The sequence below is a fragment of the Diadema antillarum genome, unplaced genomic scaffold (assembly GCF_040938485.1).
Source record: "Diadema antillarum isolate AM-2024a unplaced genomic scaffold, OU_Dant_1.0 seq00000028_RagTag, whole genome shotgun sequence".
NCBI classification, from domain to species: domain Eukaryota; kingdom Metazoa; phylum Echinodermata; class Echinoidea; order Diadematoida; family Diadematidae; genus Diadema; species Diadema antillarum.
Genome location: NW_027271144.1, coordinates 999,168 through 1,021,343, shown reverse-complemented (window position 1 = coordinate 1,021,343; position 22,176 = coordinate 999,168). Strand labels below are relative to the sequence as shown.

Genomic DNA, 22,176 nt, shown 5'->3' with positions numbered 1-22,176 from the left:
TGCACGTGACTCACGTAAGTCTATTCAATTTGGTAACGATGTCTTATCATCGGGCATTCTTTGTTGAACCACAACGGCTCGATATCATACACTCGTTTCAGGGAAGTGTGTTAAACAGACTTATGCATTTCGCAAAGACTGAATTGGGATCGTTAACTCGTGGAAGCTATGATTCGCTTATATTCTGGAAGTCTAATAATCTGTTCCTATGATGTAGACGGATGTGCTTGATTTCCAATGACACAAAAGAAAGCGAACAATTCTCGTCTGTCGACCTTTTCAAACTCTAATCTTAAACACAAGAATACATCACAAATAAATAAGACACAAATAAATCCTCCAAACATAAGGACCATAGCGTTTCTCTTGAGATTGTTTCATATTCTGAAAAAAGGGGAGTTTTATTGCTTATCATCATCGATACACAATCATCATTTCATAAACAGGAGCAATAGATAAGTTTCTTCCGAAAACTAACGATAACAATTAAGAAATTACTGAAAACCAATCGTTATTCCATTGAAGATGACAAAACAGTATAAGGAGAAGATTTACCTTGCGGAAGAAAGTCCAATATGCCGTCTGGGAGGTAAATGGAGGCATCAATCTCAGGTCTCGGGATATCCTCCGTGTCGAAGTAAATCATAGTCCCGTTTTCAACTACTTCTTCGAGATACGCACGGTCACCTCTGGAGCCATCGGCCGAAAACGCCGCAAACCCCAGGCCCAGCATCAGCGACTCCATGGGGAGTTGGAGCGCCACCACCGTCAAGTTCTCTCCGATTACGGTGAGATTGTTGCCTGGCCCCTCTGTCTGAAAGAGTGTAACCTGGTCCTCCAAGGCGTACAGGATTTGAGTTGGCGCTTCGAATTCAACTGAATCCACGAACTCAACGTTGTCGATAGTGAGCACATTGTCCGCCACTCGTATTACGTTTGCGGTCACCTAAAATGTTGGCGGTGACGGGAGAAAAAAAGAAAAGAGTGTGGCCTATGTCAACATGTCAACAGCTTTTCCTAATTTTTCGTAGTTGGGATACAACAAAAAAAGAAATGCCAGGAGAATACAATGATTAGATTATAAATAGCAGTTTTATTCCGAAACTGCAGATATATAAAGGATGTAAACGGGTTCACAAAGTGTAACCAAGAGATGGAAATAAAATTGACAAACTGTAGATAATATCCATGATGGACCTTGGGTAGGCATTGCCATATATACCTCCGACGATGAGTTTCGAATGGCTACAATGTTGGAGAGAGCAGTTGCTATGGCGACAAGCCCAGAGGCGTCTATCTCGTTGCCACCTTCAGTTGCTTCCGCCAAATCGTGGGAATACGCTGTCACGTTCTCCGGAGTAACTGGAGCCTGTGAGAGAAGACAGATTTTAACTCCAGTCAATATTCGACATCACGTGATTCATGATACTTCTGGCAGGCGCTACACACTTCATTATACATGCAACATGCTACATGCTACACATTGCACGCTGTACTCTACACGTTATGAGCAAGCGCATGCTTGAATGTTTCACCATGACATTTCAACAGTAATTAGACCCGCAAAATGAAGGATCTTAGGTTTTTGACACATAGACTGAAAGCACGACTACACGATTTAAATCTCACAAGCGCTAAGTCTTGAAGAACGTCGTTCACGTCATCGTTGTCGGTGAAGCAGTCGCTTAACATCAGTTTTCCCCACATAGCTGGCGAGAGGAGATCGCCAATGCACTGTCGTCTGGCGCGTGGCAAATAAGCTGAAAACAGACGTCACAAAAAACCAATGAACGAGGTCAAACCCACACTGTATATAACAATATCTATTGGAACATTATTGGAACTATTAAAAGGAAATTGTGAATTAAAAACCTGGATGTTTTACCCATGAACTCGTTAATGGTTTATATGCTACGTTTTACCTTGAAATGCAATGGCCAAGGAAATGGCGTCCATTTGAGGGGACATTACTAGTACTTATTTGAAAGAATCTAAATGAGACCGTAGCTATTCATAACATTCGGAAAAAGAATGATGATTTAATGTTCAAGGAGTTACAGAGGGCTATAAGAATGTAAATACAAATATTATGGTTTGCACTGTACATGTAGAATCAGTGGCATCTATTATTTATATCTTTCTAAACCGTCATATTCATCACTATTATAGTTGTAGACCTTCCATGCTGGAGAGAACACGGTGTCCCACTGTGTGTTCACAATGTAGTCAAATTAATTGTCTATATGAAAACGATCGAATTCAGCAGTGTGAAGATGATTTCGCACTGCGCTGTGGTTTTTAACACTGAGTTCACATGGGATAGTAATGCTGCATTTCACAAGGTAAATTTATGATTCACAATGTTTTCACAATGTTAAACATTTCGGATTTGACAGTGTGTAGAGACTTTACACTGTGTTCACAATGTGTTCACACTGTGTTTCACATTGTGCTTTACACTGTAGGACACTGTTTCGTTCCAGCAGGATTGCTGTCATTTATTACGGTTGGATTCAAGTAGGGCCTACGCTTCCAATTTCTGTGAACGTTGTTGTAATATGTCATCATCGCATTGAATTAAGATGAAAATCATGTCTACTGTTGCTATTACTGTATTTAATTTCTTTCCCATTATACCAACTATACCGTGAATTGCGTATCTACAATCGCCTTTCTCGCTACACAGCCAGATGTGTTACTTCGCGCCTGATCACGTAATCAGTCTGTAATCTTCGCGCTGCTTTCTACACGAAGCACTGAATAATGATACTAAATTGTACATGCAATAACGTCCGTACTTTCACATGCCCTGGCAATTGGATGGCGTGTTTAAAGACCCCTCTTCCTTGCTCCTTTGCCCCTTATCCCTCCTCTTTGACAGTGATTGTGTCCTAATGTCTTCGCGTTTCTTTTTTTCTTTCTTGTTTCTTTTTTTTGTGTGTGTGTGATCAACTGGTTGGATGATGCACTGCTGTTGTTGTTTTTGACACTATAATTATTACCTTTGTCCATAAGGCTCAGAGTATTGTCTGTGATGCAACATACATTTCACACAGCGATCCATTACCAAAACCTTTTAAAGATTCGTAACTGTTTATTCCTTCATTAATTTACCTATTTACTTATTTAGTTATTTTTTGCTAATAAGGTCTTCTAAAATTGCTGCATTCGCTCAGTTCACATAATTCATACGTTTAATTTTCATTCCATTTTAAGGATGAAACCATCGCTCGAAAAGGTACACCATTATTGAATATGAAGTGTCATTGTAACTTACTATTTCTGCTGTAATCTTGACATGATTCGACACTGTCCGCAGTCTCGCCAATGGGGGTAGATTCAAAGGTCAAGGTACCAAATGCCCCACTCACTTCCGAACGCAGGCAGGAAGCTGTAACCAATCACCAGTAGTAGCATTATGTGGTATTTATCACATCAAATCCATGGTTGAAGAAGCCAATAGATATATCAAGTAGGCTCATCATAAAGTAAAATGCACAATGGTGAATGAGTAACTTCTGACTACTATAAACTTATTGACATGTCCGTTGACTGGCGACCACAGTTGAAGGGCAATAAATCATTATCTATGTGTGTAACCACTTTAATGGGGGTAAGTGGAATGTTTATACCTATAAGGAAATGATAAAATGTTCCTCACGCTGTTAAGTTATGATATGTATTTGTCAAAGTGTTGTCCCAGTTTCGACCATTATTAAGCGAAGATGTGTATAATTTGTTTCCGGTTACTCACAGTATTAATCAAAGTGTAAATATGTTCCATTGTTCAAGTTGTAGATTCAAGATTTCATTGGAATCTCAGTGTTCCCAGCACCCAATTTCAAGTGCCGTCTTTTTCTTTCCCTCCTCGCGAAAGTTTATGACATCAGTTTCTAAACCATTGCATCTATATTCTATCAAGAGGACCGAAGAGGAAACAAAGAGCGAAATGAAATCTTGGAAACTTGAACCTGAGCAACACAAAAAATAGAATTCAATACTGATAAGGTTATAACTGTAATCGTTTCCTTCAAGACGTCGCTACTTTGCATTTGTAAAGATCCCGTAAAAACGTCTTTTTGGTAACAAGAGAGTGCCGTCTTCTCAGTTTAGTTTTGGATCATTGTCTGAGTAATTCCGAACTCAAACCGAGCAAACCGTTTTACTCATTTCATTTAGTGAGGAAAACAAAATGTCTGGACGACGATGTGGGACCACAATGAATGAATAAAATCATTAAAAAAACACACATACAAACATGGGAAAAACAACAATAGAATATGTAAAATGATTTGAGCACAAATGATAACATCATTCAAATGGGCAATTGGAAAATGCAACAGCCTTACTGCCAAGCAATCATATATTTGACATTTCATTACCATTACTATTACAGTTCACAGGGTATAGCCTTCATGAGACAGAAAAGTGCATCTTGTAAAAGGATTGTGTAAAACTTATTAGACTTTCCTGCTCTCTTCAAATTTACATTTCTCACCTCTCGCCGTTACATGCACCTGCGCAGAAGCCATACCAGCCAGGTTTGTTGCAGAGCAGGTAAATCTGAAGTAGAAGAAGAAATGACAAGATACCATATCAAAGGTTATTTAATTGGCTATCAACCTGGTAGGTTTATATAAAGGGAAATTTCACGCATGAGTGAACACATTCGTTTGTTTCTTCAGACAAAAAGGCAGAAGAGTAAAAATGGCAGAAGTTGACATGTTGCAATTCGTTTGCAAATGCCCCTCAAGACAGCAATGAAAGCAAATGACCAATTAAACGCAATGAGAGACATGAATGAAATAGCAGAAATATGTTTCCGTTCCCATGTTTCTCTTTATATTCTCAAACAAAACCGTAGTGGGGAAACTGAAGGGGCGGGGACATTAAATTTTTTGTCAACTCAAACTTAAAATGACGGAATACGCCACAAAGGTGATAAAATGAACAGAATTTAACAGACAAAGAAAATAAAATTTTCTTAATTTGGAATATTTCAAATTTCTACCATCTTTGTTACCATTGCTTCTTCTCCATTGTGTTTTAACTATTAATTTGACTGAAGATTCTACACTTTTTTCCATTATTGTTTGTTATTCTTTATCTTTTGCGGGTTACAGAGATATTGTAGAGATGGCAAATTAATTTTCATTTCTTATTGTGATAAATTAGTTTTTTTGTTCTTATTGTTATTGGAAGAACACATATACATTCGCTTGAATAACAGCTTGTCATTGTTTGCAATTTTTACTTTTGTGCCTTGGAAGAGAAAAGTGAATGTGTTTACTCACGCTTAAAGTTTCCCTTTTTGACCTTCTAGGTTAATAGCCAATTACATCTCCTTTAACATGGTATAAAAAACATTATTATTAGCCAAATAATCTATGAGAAGGATGAATTTGAAAAAAAAAAGTATTTACTTTCTTCTATTTTTTTTTTTTTGGCTGAGTGTGTATGGATCACATATACCCTTAAAAAGAGGGACATGACTTTAAACTCACGTGGTATCAGTGCCATTCTGCAGAGTAAACGAGAGTGTCGTGGTAGGTTCGCCCTGGCTACCTTGAGAGATTCCCATCTGGGGATGCCATGACACGATGGGGCTAGGGGAACCAGAAGTCTCACAAAATAGAAAAACTTTGTCTCCGGGGTCCCCGGTCTGGTGGCCGGATACCTGTATGCCTACAATGCTTGGAGCAGCTAGAGAGATTGAAAGAAAGAGAAGAAATGCAGCATACAGCAGCATAAATAAACTACAACAGCAACAAACAAAAAAGGCTCAAAATATGATCGGAGTTCAAAACATGAGAGTCGATCACTCAATAAACAATTGGGCATATCTACACCTGCCAACGGCGCAGTGTATGATTACAATCTTGTGTGTTGAGTCGGTTACAGCCCGTTATTTCGAAGGTTCGTTATTCCGAAGGTTCGCTAATCCGAAAATGAAATAAGATTCCTTATTCCGAAGGTTCGTTAAACCGAAAATGATATAAGGATCGTTATTCAGAAGGTTCGTGAAACCGAAAATGAAATAAGGTTCGTTAATTCGCAAATGTAATAGGGTTCGTAATTCCGAAGGTTCGTTAAACCGAAAATGAAAGAAGGCTTGTTATTCCGAAGGTTCGTTGATCCGAAAATGAAATTGGGTTCGTTATTCCGAAGGTTCGTTAATCCGAATATGAAATAAGGCTTGCTATTCCGAAGGTTCGTTGATCCGAAAATAAATAGAATAAGGTTCGCTATTCCGAAGGTTCGTTAATCCGAAAATGAAACAAGGCTCGTTAGTCCAAAAATGAAGGTTCGTAAATCCGAAAAAAAAAATAAGGCTCTTCAAATTCCGAAAATAGAGTAAAATTCTGGTTGTGACAAAATATGGTGTTGTAATTATTGTCTTATGCGTTCGTTGATACGTGTGCGCATATGTGTGTGTGTATTGAGGTCAAGTACATAGAACCTTGAAATTACTGTTTAAATGCCCAACTTATCCGCTCTCACTCCCATTATCGTCGCCTTATAGCCTCACGGTTATCGGTAGTCTAAAGTTCATCATCATCATAACAATTCAGGAGAGGCATGTTCACTTTGAAAAGGGGATGCCAGCATACTCATACTCTCTTTGGACACATAAACACATACGAACAAACACATGTAAACAGGCACACACAAACACACGCAATTCCATACAAACTTTTATCGGCGACGTATAGAATGCCGTCGTAATTTGTAATTTCATTTGTACATGTATACTAACGATGAAAGTAGAGGTATTTTATCTTCTGGAAGATAAGCTCGCCCCTCCCACTCCTTCACTTCTTCATCATTGTCAGGGTAATACAAATAATTGCCATATTCTGCGACTCTAACATGTCTCAAGCAGGGAAAAAAAATCACACATGCGTGGACTTAAAAATAAAGGCTTTTAAAAAGATCAACGATCAAATATACTAAACAAGCAGATTTCAAATGTAACATCTCTTTTAATAAGCTTCACTGTGAAGAGTGGAATGTCCTACCGATCAGTCAATAGGTAAGACATTATTTTTGCATTAATTCAATGAGAAGTTAAATGCAGTTCTCCACTTTTTTGTGTGTGTGACATGGTATTTGCATGGACTTCATGTCGTTATGGTAACTGACAAAATGTAAGCCAGTGCTTTGTATCATTTCTAGCTCTCCTAACGTAAAGTAAATTGGGTTTTACACTCCATTATGATAGCCTTTGCAATGACACTAGTTGTATTACGTATTACCAAAAGAAACTGCATCTTTTTTTTTGGGGGGGTGTAAAACCCGATTTTGGACACATATTTAGATATGCTGTTTGGATATTCAAGTTACGGTACCCATTGTTAGAATAAAAAACAAAACAAAACAAAACAAAAACGAGTTGTCAGTTTGCATGCATTTCACTTTCTTTAAACAAATGATCTTTTTTTTTTTTTTTTTTGGGGGGGGGGGGGGGGACCACGGTCACAATCTTAAAATAAAGGGAAGGCATTCAAAATCAAAGGGATGGTGCAGTATTGGCTGAGATGGGGCGTCAGAATTCCAACTTTTTTGTCTGTGAGATGAGAAACTTCTTATGAGATATGAAAAAGCACGTAGTTCTATATACGAGGAATTCAAAGTCTATTCGATGTAAATTGGTTTTGAAATGGCTGAGATATTCAAAACAATGGGATCCTAATAAAACGTTGGACCCACCTTTTGTTTAGCCCAATGTTTTACTTCGTCTTTGGATATCTCGGTCAATTAAACCGATTTGAATACAATAGACTTGGAATTTATTTTGGAATTGTATCCTTTTTAAATTATTCACAGGTGATTTCTAATTATCTTGCAAAAAGTTCAAATTTGAATCTCCCATCTCAACCAAAACTATACTATCCCTTTAGAATACCTCGCCTGTATGAAATAAATCTCTGTATTAGACACTAATTTTTTGTTTCAAACAATATTTTATTTCGATTCCATCATCCATCGTTAATTACAATTCAACATTTAGTTGTGTTGCTTGCTGCATGACATTTCAAACGTATATCAAAATATTATAAAATAATTCTTAGGACTGTCATTGTGTCAATTTCTGATTATTCTACTATACAATACACAGTAACTGCTTCACAAATATAATCATCCCCGCAATAATTATAAGATCAATTTTTGATAATGCCTAATGGGTCAGCAAAACCAATATGTATGTACAATACACATTACAAAATATACTCATTGACTGCGTCCGTATACTTGTCACAGCAGTAATTATTAGATAATGAAATCAAACATTGTTAAGGGGTCAAACAAAAGGCCTGCATACCTATGTACACACATACATACAAAAGCTTTACAAATCGACATGATCAATGTCTGTACATAATCCATACCTATAAAACATTACCCCTTCATCGCTCACCCGTATAACCTCATCAACACTTCCCCCTCTAGATAGGCATACTCCAGGTATACCTCACTCCAGCACAGATACACACACATATTTGCACACACACACACACACACACACACACACGGGCGCGCCCACAAACACCAAACCTGTTCACTAAACAATCAACAACAAAAAGCACAAAAAGGTAGCAATAGATGTGGAGTAAGAATCACCGTGTCATTAATTGATTCCATTTCCTGCTGTGCAAGGCCAGCGTACCTCGTTTCATTGCTAATTTCCTTTCTTCTTCTCGACTTTCTAACATTCTTTCTCTAAATTCTCTTATCAATGGGGGCCTGCTCTTTTCCTTCGAAAATACAAATATCATCCATTTCATTATTAATATCAAATGGTTTATGAGTTGCCCTCTTCCAATATCCTGCGTTTTAATACCAACATGAACAGATTGCCAATCTAACTTTTGCATCTGGGGTAAAACAAAAACTTCACTACACAATTTCCAAATCTGATTGACTTTCCTACAATAAAAAAACAAATGTTCATAAGTCTCAACCTCAGATTAACAAAATGTACATTAGTTATCTCCTACAAAACCAAAAGAAAATAACTTAGCTTTTTTATGTATTAAACCATACAACATTTTATATTGAAATTCACACAGCTTACAATCAAGAGTAGACTTCCGAGGCCTTAGAAAAATCGATCTAATATCTATTTCCTCGAAATTTTATAAACCAACTAAATTACTATATGCTGTTTCAATTCCCCAGAGGATCGATAGACACCCCCACACTCATACACACAGACACAAAATAACAAGGCAACCGCCGAATTCTGTCTCGCCCATTCGCGTACAAGGAATTAATATTTTTCATAACTCCCAGAAGTTAATTGACCTGCTTATGACCTTTGACCTTGTGGTGACCTTCAACACCCTAAGGGACATTTACCATCCAAGTTTGGTCACAATCGGACAAAGGGATCAAAAATAATGAGCCATAATCGAAACGCGCCATAAAAACTTAACATTGGGCCCTAAAAATTTGTTGACCCCTTTCTGTGACCTTTGACCTTGTGATGACCTTTAACTCCCCAAGGGACATCTACCGTCCAAGTGGTCACAAACGGACATAGGGATCAAAAGTTATGAGCCACAATCAAAATGCGCCCTAAAAACATAACATTGGGCCCTAAAAGTTTGTTGATCCCTGTCTGTGACCTTCGACCTTGTGACGACCTTCACCTCCCCAAGGGACATCTTCCATCCAAGTTTGGTCACAAACGGACAAAGGGATCAAAAGTTATGAGCCATAAACGAAATGCGCCCTAAAAACTTAACATTGGGCCCTAAAAGTTCGTTGACCCCGTCTGTAACCTTTGACCTTGTGGTTACCTTCAACTTCCCAAGAGACATCTACCATCACCAAAGTTTGTTTGCCATTGTAGCAACATATGCTGAGTTACGTGTGATAAGAGAGTCTTGCAAGTAAACTTTAACGTATGACCTCAAATGACCTTTGACCTTATCATGTGACCTCTTACGGCACCATAACATGAAGGTACCCCCAGTGCATCCATCACCCAAGTTTGATTGCCATTGTAGCAACACGTGTCGAGTTACGTGTGATAAGAGAGTCTTGCAAGTAAACTTTAACGTATGACCTCAAATGACCTTTGACCTTATCCTGTGACCTCCAACGGCACCATAACATGAAGGTACCCCCAGTGCATCTATGACACAAGTTAGGTTGTTATCCAAGCAACTTATGTGAAGTTATTAGTCAAAAGAGAGTCTTGCAGGTAAACTTTAACATAGAAAAGAGAGTCTTGCACATACTCTTTAATATATGACCTCAAATGACCTTGGACATCATCACATGACCTCCGACAACACCATAACATGAAGATACCCCTAGTGCTTCTATCACCCAAGTGTGGCTGCCATTGCTGTAACAGTTGCCAAGTTATGCATCATAAGAGAGTCTTGCAGGTAAACTTTAACATATGTGACGGAAGACGGACGGACGACGGACGGACGACGGACGACGGACGGACGGACGTCGGACGACGGACGGACGCCATTTGGATCCCTTAGTCTCGCCTTCACCTCCGGTGGGCGAGACAAAAAGGGGACTAGCTGCAAGCCCCTTTCAAAAGCAAAACACGCCCCGTCATTGAATATGGTTCAATTAATCAAAAAACAACAAACAAACAAACAAACATACACGTATAGATGTTGGCGATTATATTGGTCGTTATCACACATAATAGATATGATACCTAGTCCTGAAAAACAAGGTGGACGATGTGAGATCATTATTACTACACGGAGCCGCTGCATGTCGAAGATAACGACGTATAAAGTATGAGGAAGGTGGGGCATAATGAAGCACTTAATTTCAAACTTGCAATATGACGTCGTTACTGTTATTATCATTAAAAATATGAGGGCGTCTGAAAATAGGCTATAGAAAAAAATCACACAGTACTACGCTCTAAATCCAAATCGCTCAGGTAAATAATAGTTCAGACTGAATTAAAATCAAGATTTTTGATCTACGCCACTTCTTCATGCAACACGACGAGCTTTACCTGAAGATATACACGTGTATCATCCTCCTCAGAGACAATATCGAATTTTCATTGCGTGATATTCAAGCAGATTTTTGATTACGCAACGTATTTTGTCATTACAGTGAGTTTATTTCATTTTCGGAATTACGAACCTCCTTTCATTTTCGGATTACCGAGCCTTATTTCATTTTCGGATCAACGAACCTTCGGAATGACGAACCTTACCGTATATAAGGATTAACGAACCTTCGGAATAAGGGACCCTATTTTATTTTTGGGTCAGCGAACCTTCGGGATAACGAACTTTCGAAATAGCGACCCTTATTTCATTTTCGGATTAACGAACCTTCGGAATAACGAACCATATTTCATTTTCGGATTAACGAACCCGAGGTCATTTTCGGATTAACGGGCCTTCGGAGTAGCGAACCCTATTTTATTTTCGGATCAACGAACCTTCGGAATAACGAACCTTCGGAATAACGCCACAAATGTTCGGATCAACGAACCCTTTTTCATTTTCGGATAAACGAACCTCTAGGTACAGGGAATTTGCTTGTTTCGGATCAACGTACCTTGGGAAAAACAAACCTTCGGAATAACGAACCTTCGGAATAACGAACAGCACCCGTTGAGGTTATGGGTGAGAAGGCATCTATACACGATGTTATGATTATGTACACTCACAGAAGCAAGCTCCGTATTCATCCTGGTAGACTCCTTCAAGTCTCTGCGATTCGCAACTCTCTCCCTTCACCACGGCATTCTCTAAAGCTGTTTGAAAGTTTGACGCCGCCAACAGACACGTGTTGTTGTTTGTAAACGTTAATGCTTCCACGGAAGGTTCCACTTCTAAGGCGCAGTCCGGATAAAAACTGCAACACGCTCACACGTACACACACCAAATGAAGTAAATATAAACAAAAATTCTTAGCCAATCACCTATTTGAGTACGGATATCAATGATAACCCGGATTTTAAGAGACAGACACTAAATGCAGGCGTCACACTGTCCCGAAACTGAGCAAAGCTGGACCCACGATAAAGGAAAGCTTCAAACTCGACCATCCTCGTACAAACTTTTTTTTTTGTCATTCACGAGGCCATCTTAATAAAGCCATTGATTGACCGCGATAGATTTTCTCAGGCTCCGGCAGCAACTTGGTGAGCGGGGCAAAATCTTTGGGAAGCCAAAAAGTAATCCAAAGATCTGAAATGGTTGATTTAGACATTAAAGATTCCAATCTTCGTGTGGTTTTCTAGTGTACGTGGTTCAGGTGTCATAATGTGGCTTTGCATAAGCATCGTGCTTCGGCTCCGACTGTCTTTAACCATGTTGGGAGCGACACTTGGACGAAATTTACCATTCCATAATCGTTCAGCCATCTTGCGTCAATTTCAGGACAATGTGACTTCAATCAAAGGACAATGTGACGTCAATCAAAGGGTGACGGCACAAACGTTCTTTGAGTTCTACAAGAATAAATTTGTTTCCACCTGTTCTTATGCCTTCAAAAAGATGATAACGGATGATGATAAAGATGAAAATAAAACAAACCAAAAACTTGCGTTCCCCTTGGATAGACTGTATTCAGCTCACTATGATAATTATCATCTATTTCAGGTCCAAATTATGGTATCCGTTTGAAAAACAAGTGTTGAGAACGTGAAATCAATACAAAATAAGAAGTCCTGGTCAGGAGATAGTAGATAATAGATAGCCATGTTGCAAACACCTCGGCCTACCTCACAGATATTTTGTTTTTGTGAATTAGATTGAGTTATATCATTATCAGTTACTTTAAACTCTATAATAATCCTTAATGTACTGTAAGACTTTGGGTTAAGAGTTAATTCATGTTATTTGTCTACTACAATTTTATTATCTGTTTGTCATTCTGCAATTTATTGTTATGGGCAGTGGAGTATATCTTCCTATAGACCCTGCACAATATAAATTCACACTTACTAACTATCATCAAGAGAAAATGGAATGGACGCCACTTACGTTCGCAAACCGAGGAGAACACTGTCAAAATCCAGGAAGTCCGGGCTTCTATACGGGTTCGAATCACTCGGAGGAGCGTCGGGCGCATAAAGAACTTTGACAATCACAGAATCGGTTAACTCGGGGTCGACTGGAATTGGTCTTTGAAGTTTTGTGCCAGCTGCACTGTTTAGATCCTGATATGTTTGAAATTTAGAGGGATGCAGTGAACAGTAATGGTACATCGTCAAGATTAACGATTAAAGGAAAATTTACCTCGACTATAATATTATGCATGTATATTCAATCGAAAGGTATTGGAGCATTACAAACTATTAAAGCTTGAGGAAAATCGCATATAGTACGTTTGAATGTTATGAATGAAATTATTGTTTATTATTGTATAGGTTAAATCCGTGACCGTCATGAAAGAAGGCTAAACAAGACTATACCAGTTGGTGATGTCACAGAAGAGAAATGATAAATAGACATAATGAGAAGTATTAAAGCAAAAACTTCATTTCTTAATGGAAAGTTCAAATTCCTTCTACTTGTAACGCTGAGAACGCTGAGATTGACCAGGCATGGTTTTGCGCCTTAAGTCATAGGTTTTCCTCATTGAGAAAGAAGCAAAAAGCAGTAACAAATTGTTCTACAGGTGCGAAAATGTAATTTTACCCCTTTTGCAGCGTCAATAGTTACCTCCAGGCATTGAAAATAGTATTGTTTCTTGAGGAGAGGACGGAGTTCAAAGATGGCGCGTCTACTCCATTCGGCTGCGCATGCGTTGTTCATATAATACATAACTGACATATGACAAGGTTAATATTACCCCCTCCCCCCTTCCCTACCCATTCTAACAACAAAAAAAGAAGTGTTCTCTCAATGTGGCAGGAAAATGAAAATAAGTTGAATTCTCTTTATATTTTCTGTAGATGTCCATCCCACAGACTTTTTGACATTTTTTTTTTAATTCATTTTAGTATTTCGATACAGTAAACTCTACAAAGTAATGAAATTCCAGTGAAAAGCGAAACAAAACAGAGTCCTCATTCAATAAAAATTGAGTTTGGTTCCATAAGGTGCAAAATTCACAAAGATACCCCTCAAAACATTGATTCTTTTGAAATTAGTGTAGACTCGTAGATATTTCCGACACTCATTTTCTTTGTACACTGTACCATTATTAGGTAGTACCAAAACGGAACGTAATGTCATTGCCCAAAAGGGATTCTTCGTTTTACTATCATCTTATTTATCTTGAATAAAAAAGATAAGAAAAAAATACCAGAAATAGATGTTCTGCTCGTGCCTGCCTGAGGTTCAATATCTAACCTTTAGATATATCGTCACATACTCTATGTGTTCAGTCGTCTGCGTTGTGGCGGACAAGGTGGATATGTTGAAGAGGAAGTACGCGCTCTCGTTCAAGCTGATACCGCCGAATTCAATGCTCATCCCAAGGGTGAAATAAACCTAGATTTTGACGCAAATTGAAGGTACTGCCGTTAAGAAATTTCCTTCTTTCTTGCTTGTTGATATCGAAACACATTTCAAGCTCTGTGTCCACAATGGAGAAATCTACAGAACTCGACATCAACGACCCATACAGCTCACAAAGGTCGACAGGTTTAAAAAAGAAGAAAAAAAAGTCTACGAGTCATACAGGCAAAGAATCATACCGCCCACGAGCTTGTTACTAGCAAAAAAAAAAAAAAGAAAAAAAAAAGGACCACCAGCAAGATAGTAACTAAATATGGCCCATTGTTACGGCACAAATTGTCGCCTGGCGACAATTTATGCTGCTTGTGCAGTTCCCATTTTTTGACCTCGATTGCGACAATTCGTGCTGGCAGAATGAAACGTCTGCACAAATCGTCGTCGGCCATGCACTATCATTGTGTGGTTGGGATGGTTGCTCCGATGTTATGCTTGGGTGGGGTGGGTATGACTGGTAATTTATGCGTATGTGTGTGTGTGTGGGGGAGGGGGGGTATGTGCTGTGTATGATTTGTAGGTGCGTATTACGTGACTTGTGTATGCATTTGCGCATAGCTGTGTATGTGTGTGTGCTGTGTGTTTGGAGTATAACAATACAATGATATGTGGAAACTGTGCATGTGTGGTGGTTGTATAGTGGTAGTGGTTAGTTTGTCTGTGTGTATACGTGTGCCTGTGTACGTACGTGTGTCTGTTTGTGTTTGTGTTTTGATGTTTGTGCGAACGAACTTTTTGGGCAGCAGCAGGCACTACTGTGGCAATGAAAATGCCTTCAACATGTATGAGCACACCATGTTTACAGAGTTCACAGCGGCGTTGATTTCAAAATAGTATGGGTGTGTCAATTTCAGCGGTGAGGCGGGCTAGGAGACAGAGAGACTGAGAGAAAAGGCATACGAGGGAGGTACCCACCTTAAATGTTATCTGTCTTTGTTCATTTTTTCACTACATTCATATTCTTCCATCAGTCTTAAAGTTGAAATTTATAGGAAATAATATCATATAAATTGACTGTTTCCCATCATTTAATGTTATTTTGATTAATTTCTGACATAAATCATGCAATAAAGTTGTCTCTGCTTTGAATATAAGAATTCTTATTTTTACCAAATTTGAGCACTGGAAAAAGTTCGATGCGGCTACGAAAAGTGCCAAATCTGTGTACGTCACCAAATGTGTGTGCAACCCAGTAGGATTTACGTATCTGTGTGCACTTCTCAGGAAATTGGTGTGTAATTTGTCGTCAATCTAGAATAAATCGTCCGCCAAAACTATATATTCACGTCTTGAAATTGTTTGTTTGTTTGTGTTCATTGGAATCATTTTTAACACCGATAACTTTACGGAAAAACAAAGTTTTAAAAACACAAAACCTATCGTCAGCTCAAGATTCACGATCGCCGTGATCAGCTGTTCCTTCGTACAGCCACAATTTGCTGTTATTATTAACACAACAAATCGATCATTGTGGGGGAATTGCGTATAGCTGAGGTAATCTTACATACTCATGAAGGATGATAACTCAGTCAAAGAGCTGTAATTGATTGGAAATCATTTTTACACCCATAAATTTACGGAAATACGACGTTTGAAAAGCACAAAACCTACCGTAATCAGCTCAAGATTCGCGATCGCCGTGATCAGGTGTTCGCACATTAGTAGCGGCAGAATCAGCAGTGAAGAGGTATTCCTTGATGCCGTGATTTCAGCTTGATTCTTCTTCGAAACGGCATGATGAGGTGATTTTCTTTTTCACTTGTGTCTTGGTTTAGATTCTGATTTCTACCTCAACTTGCTAAAAAACCGTCTAACAAAGCGGGAAACTGCAACATTTCCGTGCTGAGCAGCAGTCACGATACACGTGTTGCATGCAAGCATGCACCGCTGCTGCAGCGATCCCCATAGTATAACACGTAGGTTGCTTGTAAACAAGGGGGTCCTCGGCGCAGTTGACCAATCGTGAACACGTATTTCGATCACGTGTCTTGGTAACAAGGCTGTTTACACGTCTGTGAGACGATTTGCATAAACCTACGCATGTTTCAGACGAATTTATGAATAAAAGTGAGTAGCATGACATCATACCATGACCATATTTTGAATATGTAGAGGTAGAGCTTTCTGTAGGTACCAAATGTGTCAGGGTTCAACGCAGAATATCTAAGACACGATCGCCAAAAGAACAGTCATTTTCGCCGTAAGCGAAGGCGATTTGGTCTTTAGACGTAAGATTTTGGCCAACTTTTGAGATTGACATCCCATTCTTCTCTTCAAAATTCCACATTTTGTAGGTTGTATTTCGAAATGTTGATATCATCAGAAACTAGAAAATTTCCCCTAAAACGTGATACCAAAATGTCAATTTGGTCCCTGAGGTCATTTTTTGACCTTTTACGGGCTGTAGCACGAAATCACATTTGCCGAGAAGTTTCGGGTTTTGCCAGAGCAGGTTTCATATAGCCGTAAGGCAAATCAGCTCATACACATTTGGTGACGTCACTCAAATCCGATGTTTCTTGTAGCGAACGGAGCTACGTGGTCATGGAAATTGGCTGTTTTTTCAATCTCAAAAACAGTTTGGGGGTAAAGTTACATCGTCTAAAAGATATCCAGTTTTGTTAACTTACTATAGCTTCTTAGCTTTTCGTAGATATCAAACTTGTCATATTTCTAGATTCTCTATAAATTTCTGCTTTAACAGCAAGCAGAGAGGTATAGTGGGCCCTACCAATCACGCACTCTGCTCTAAGCACGCCCTTTACAGTCAATTGAAGCCATAATGTTGATCGTATACCCCTTACAGAACCTTCGGAATAACAAACCTCATCACATTTTCGGATTAACGAACCTTCGGAATATGAAACGAACCTTCGGAATAACGAACCATCGAACAAAAGAACCTTCGGAATAACAAACCTTCGGAATAACAAGCTGTAACCATTGTTATTATCATTGTTATTCTTTCGTCACAGTCAAGCTCACGGATAAGCTTGTTTGCCTAGGACTAGTATCAAGCTGGGGGACCGTACAGCCCGCTGTCCTAATTTACTTCACGTCGTGGTCATGGGTCTTGTTCACTTTGCACATTTATTGCTTGTGGGCTGTATGACTCACGGTTTCTATGAATTTTGGGTGTCGATCTCGAGTGATGTGCATCGGTCCACAACAACTCTATTCCTGTCACATGATCACTCTAACTGGTGACAGAAGTAATGAGTGAAGAGAGAGAGTGAGATACAGTGGCAGGTAGAGGCAAGGATCACGGTCAAACGGGAAGAGAGAAAGAAGGGTGGGCGCAGGTGGAAAGAAAGTGATAGCTATTGTTGCTTACGTCATTTTAAAATTTACTAGCATAATAAACTCAAGTAGAGAAATAGACAGACAGAGAATTGAACTAAGTAATTGACATAACAATAGCTGATGGGGGTGGGGCGCAACTGGTACGCGTCCTCTTTAATTTCATTAATTTTTTTATTTCATTCTGTGTTGTGTCTGTTCTTTTTTCTTTTAAATAAAATCATGCATGAAATCGCACAATGACCTGTATACTTTTGTTTTGAGTTGTCAGCTGATGGAACTCAGAAGCCGGGAGTGACGCAAGAAATATAAACCGCTCCCTCCCCCCCCCTTACAAAATTCCTGGATCTGCCCCTGCATGATTACGTAATACGTATAATTCTCTTATTCCACTTAATGAATAACATTTGCAACATTGTAGTACAAAGATGATGATCATTTAATAATTTCATAATTACCAAAAGCTATTATTTGTAAACGGATATTAAGATTAAAGACTCTTTGACGGATATCGTCTCACCGAATCAATCCAGGAAGATGTTTCTATTGGCGGCACAAAAGTAAATCTTCCATCTACGGCAAAATCAGCTTGGCGCTCTGCGCTGCTGTTCACTCTGAGGGCTGTGCATCTTGCTTCAAAGTCCAGGGCCAATTGATCTGCTTCAGCACAGTCATCTTGCGAGGAGGGGCCGAAATTAATGAATTTAGTCATTACAAAAAAGACAATGAAAATTTCCTCTTTTAAGCACGGGATAAGGCAACTGATTTTCATTTGTGATATCCCTTGTTCAGCACTAATCATAGGCCTATATTCAGCACAAAGCCAGTTTCCTTGCATTTTCAATTCGGTGGCATGAAAAGGTTTTCTCTACCACCTGATAATGCAACTCGCAGATACTGTAAGTAAAACTTGTTACATATTAAAACAAATTTTGATACGTGAAATTGACAAAATAAGCCTAAGCGGAAAACAACTTGATAAAGTTTACGGACTGAAAGGTTAGCTGCCAGTAATTTATGTATAAGCCGTATGACACAAATCCCTTACAGTAAGTCCAAATCCCTTACAGCCGTATAAAGTTTACGGACTGAAAGGTTAGCTGCCAGTAATTTATGTATAAGCCGTATGACACAAATCCCTTACAGTAAGTCAACAAGTACAGTCATTGTTTTGTCCGCACTATAGTGTAAACAGAAGTACACACACAGCCGGATATGTCGTAGGTATACTAGAAAAATCAATGACGCTGGTAGCTTTAAAAGTACTGGCATAAGCAGTACTATAGTTGAATTGAGTGGCTTCATTCAAATGGCAAACAGTCAAAATATGAAAGTACAGATAAGGGTATCAAGCCCCGTCGTATAGTACTATACTGTCCTGTTATTCCTTTCTTTTTCTAAATCTTGTTAAAGGTCACATCCAAGCAATGTTGTTTTATTATTCTGGTCTGTTTACTTTTACTTACACGTGACTCATCGCGCATCTATTTTCTTTTGTTGTACGCTGATATTTGTATGAAAATAAATGTTTGATTACGAAAAGGACTTAGTATTAACTGCATCTCGCATGTCTTAGCCTATTTGGTTTCTTTGTCAATGTGTGCCTGGATAAATGCAGAAACAAAGTCCAATAAAATCTGACGTAATCTTAATCAGTTTTTTTTCCCAAAATTATATCAGCGCCTTCAACATATAACAAACTAATGAGTATAATTCTGGTTGCTTCTTACCAACAAATTGTCCACGCAGAAACAAACTTTCAATAAAATCTCAACTCTCAATAAAATCTGGCATGATCGTGATTTCTATTTTTTTTTTCGAAATGATATCAGAGTCTTCACCATATGCAGAACATTAAACTACCAAGTACATGTAATTCTGGTTATTTCATACCAACTGCAGACACGCGCATTCCGCCTGCGTTGCCCGCCTCGTTTTCCACGGAATATGTGAGGCTGCAAGAAAATACAGCAATATAATGAAATGACCTCAGACAGTATGCTAACATTTTCCTATAAGTTGCACAAGCCAAGGGCTATCAAAAAATATCGTCACACCGGCAAAATTGATATCATCAAACCCCGAATGAATTCAGACATCGCACTACATCGCGGAAAATTAGAATATTGAGTAACATGAAAATCAAACAGAATAATGGTACACATACTTGTCTTGCATCCATTTCTGGTTCTAATTTTCCATGATCGTGCAGATTACGATATAATTACACTGTATGTTGACAAATTCATTTATAGCTTTGACAGAAACCTGGCTTTCTACACATGAATCAATCAATATGCCAGGGTATGTTTTCGCTGGATGTGGGAGGACAAGTAAGCGTGGAGGAGGTGTTGGTTGTTTGATCAAGAAATGATTTAGATGTTTTTTATTCTTTCATAGAATGAATTTTCATTGAAATTTACTCCAAATCACACAGTGCAATTCTGCCATTATATACAGGCCTCCCGGTCAAACTATATGAATAAGTATTTGTCTGTTTTAGAAAAAATCACTCAGTGCAATATCTAGAGATTTTTTTTTCTTATTGGGGATTTTATTATTGATCTTTTAGCAACGATTTCTAATCCACATGTAGATAGTTTTATTGATTTAGTAACATCATTCTCTTTTACACCACTTATCCTAAATCCAACTAGGATAACAAAAAATTCTACAACTCTTATTGATAACATCGTCACAAATAATATTATTAATGTATTGAAATCCGGAGTTTTGGAAAATGATGTTAGTGATCACTTAAGTGTAGTTTACAGTTGTCAGGTTTGAAAAGTATAATTGTTGTCAATCTAAATTTTACAAGAGATTTATAAATGATGAAAGTATTGGTAAATTTCAAAGATAACTTGGGTCTTTCGATTGGAATGATGTTTATAGGAGCAATGATGTTGATGATAGATTTCAGAGGTTTATTGACAAAGTGACAACCGCATATAATCTATGTTTTTCTCTAAAAGAAGTACGATGTAAAAAAAACTTATATCAATCCATGGTTTACTAAGAAAAAAGATATTTTATATCGAAAGTATATAAAGAACTCTACTGATTATAGAAAATGTGTTTATACGCAATATAGAAATATAGTATCTAGTGCAATACGTCGTGAAAAAGCAGCATTATTACCTTAGTCGTTTTTTTAACGTACGAAACAACATCAGAAGAACATGGCATGTTAATGATATTCCGAGTAAAACCAATGATAAAGTGCAATATTTTGATCTCAAACACAATAACGGGACACAAATTCTATGCAATTCTTGCCACATTTATCATTTCCGCACTCTTTTTTCTTGAAGCCTATCCATATAGACGAAATAGCTAAGATTGTGCGGGAATTGAAAACTAATAAGAGTCCTGGTTTGATGACATCGATTTTCGGTTGTAAAGAGGTCAATATATCATTTTGTAACACAATTGTGTCATATATTTAATTTTTCTATAGAAAAGTGTGTATTTCCAGATACATTAAAAGTAGCTAAAGTTATACCAATATATAAAAAAGGAGAGAAGAGTATTTTTTCAAATTATAGACCAATTTCAATTCTCTCTGTGTTGTCCAAAATATTTGAGAAACTTGTTCATACTCGTCTTATGTCTTACCTTTCCCAAAATGATATATTATTCAACGAACAATTTGGATTTCGACAAAAATACTCCACTTATATGGCATTATTAGACTTTATTGACAAAATTATAACTTCTATTGAGAATAAAAATCTGTTAGTAGGACTTTTTTTTATTTGTCGAAGGCTTTTGATTACATTGACCACACTATATTGTTGAGTAAACTGCAGTTTTATGGTATAAGAGGTACAGCCTTCAATTGGTTTAAGAGTTATCTTTCAAATCGTGTGCAATATGTAACATATAATGGTTTTTCTTCTCCCCGTGTGACTGTAGATATTGGTGTACCTCCGGGGTTGGTTTTAGGTCCATTACTTTTTATTCTTTATATAAATGACTTACAGCATGCTAGCAAATATTTTGAGTTGATCTCATATGCAGACGATAATAGTTTTTTTTTCATTTCACGTAAAGATATACAAAGTATCAGTGCAATCTTAAATTGTGAACTAAAAAAAGTTAGTCAGTGGTTCATAGCCAATAAATTGAAATTAAATGTAGACAAAACATCATGCATGATAATTTTGATGTCAAGATTGCTGATTTTAAAATTCCAGTTGTACGTTCTACCAAATTTCTTGGAGTTATTATTGATGATCAGTTAACATGGAGATATCATGTCAATGAAGTATGCTGTAAAGTCTCCAGACCAATAGGTGCAATCAATAGTATACGCGCAATCGTACCCTCTGAAATTCTTGGTAAGTTATATCACACTTTGATTACACCCAGTGGCGTATCTAGGGAAAACGGCGCCCGGGGCAAG

General features: G+C 38.0%; 1 protein-coding gene across 1 annotated transcript in view; it reads right to left on the bottom strand.

Annotated features, from left to right (window-relative positions):
• The window catches only part of LOC139725231 (uncharacterized), a 52,656-nt gene that overhangs the window by 6,203 nt on the left and 24,277 nt on the right, over positions 1 to 22,176 (bottom strand). The window contains exons 8-13 of the mRNA XM_071636321.1: positions 5,505 to 5,703; positions 4,499 to 4,563; positions 3,278 to 3,391; positions 1,630 to 1,760; positions 1,223 to 1,369; positions 538 to 946 (exon numbers count right to left, since the gene is read on the bottom strand). Coding sequence (XP_071492422.1) covers positions 538 to 946; positions 1,223 to 1,369; positions 1,630 to 1,760; positions 3,278 to 3,391; positions 4,499 to 4,563; positions 5,505 to 5,703 — 1,065 coding nt within the window. The remainder of the gene's footprint in view (positions 1 to 537; positions 947 to 1,222; positions 1,370 to 1,629; positions 1,761 to 3,277; positions 3,392 to 4,498; positions 4,564 to 5,504; positions 5,704 to 22,176) is intronic.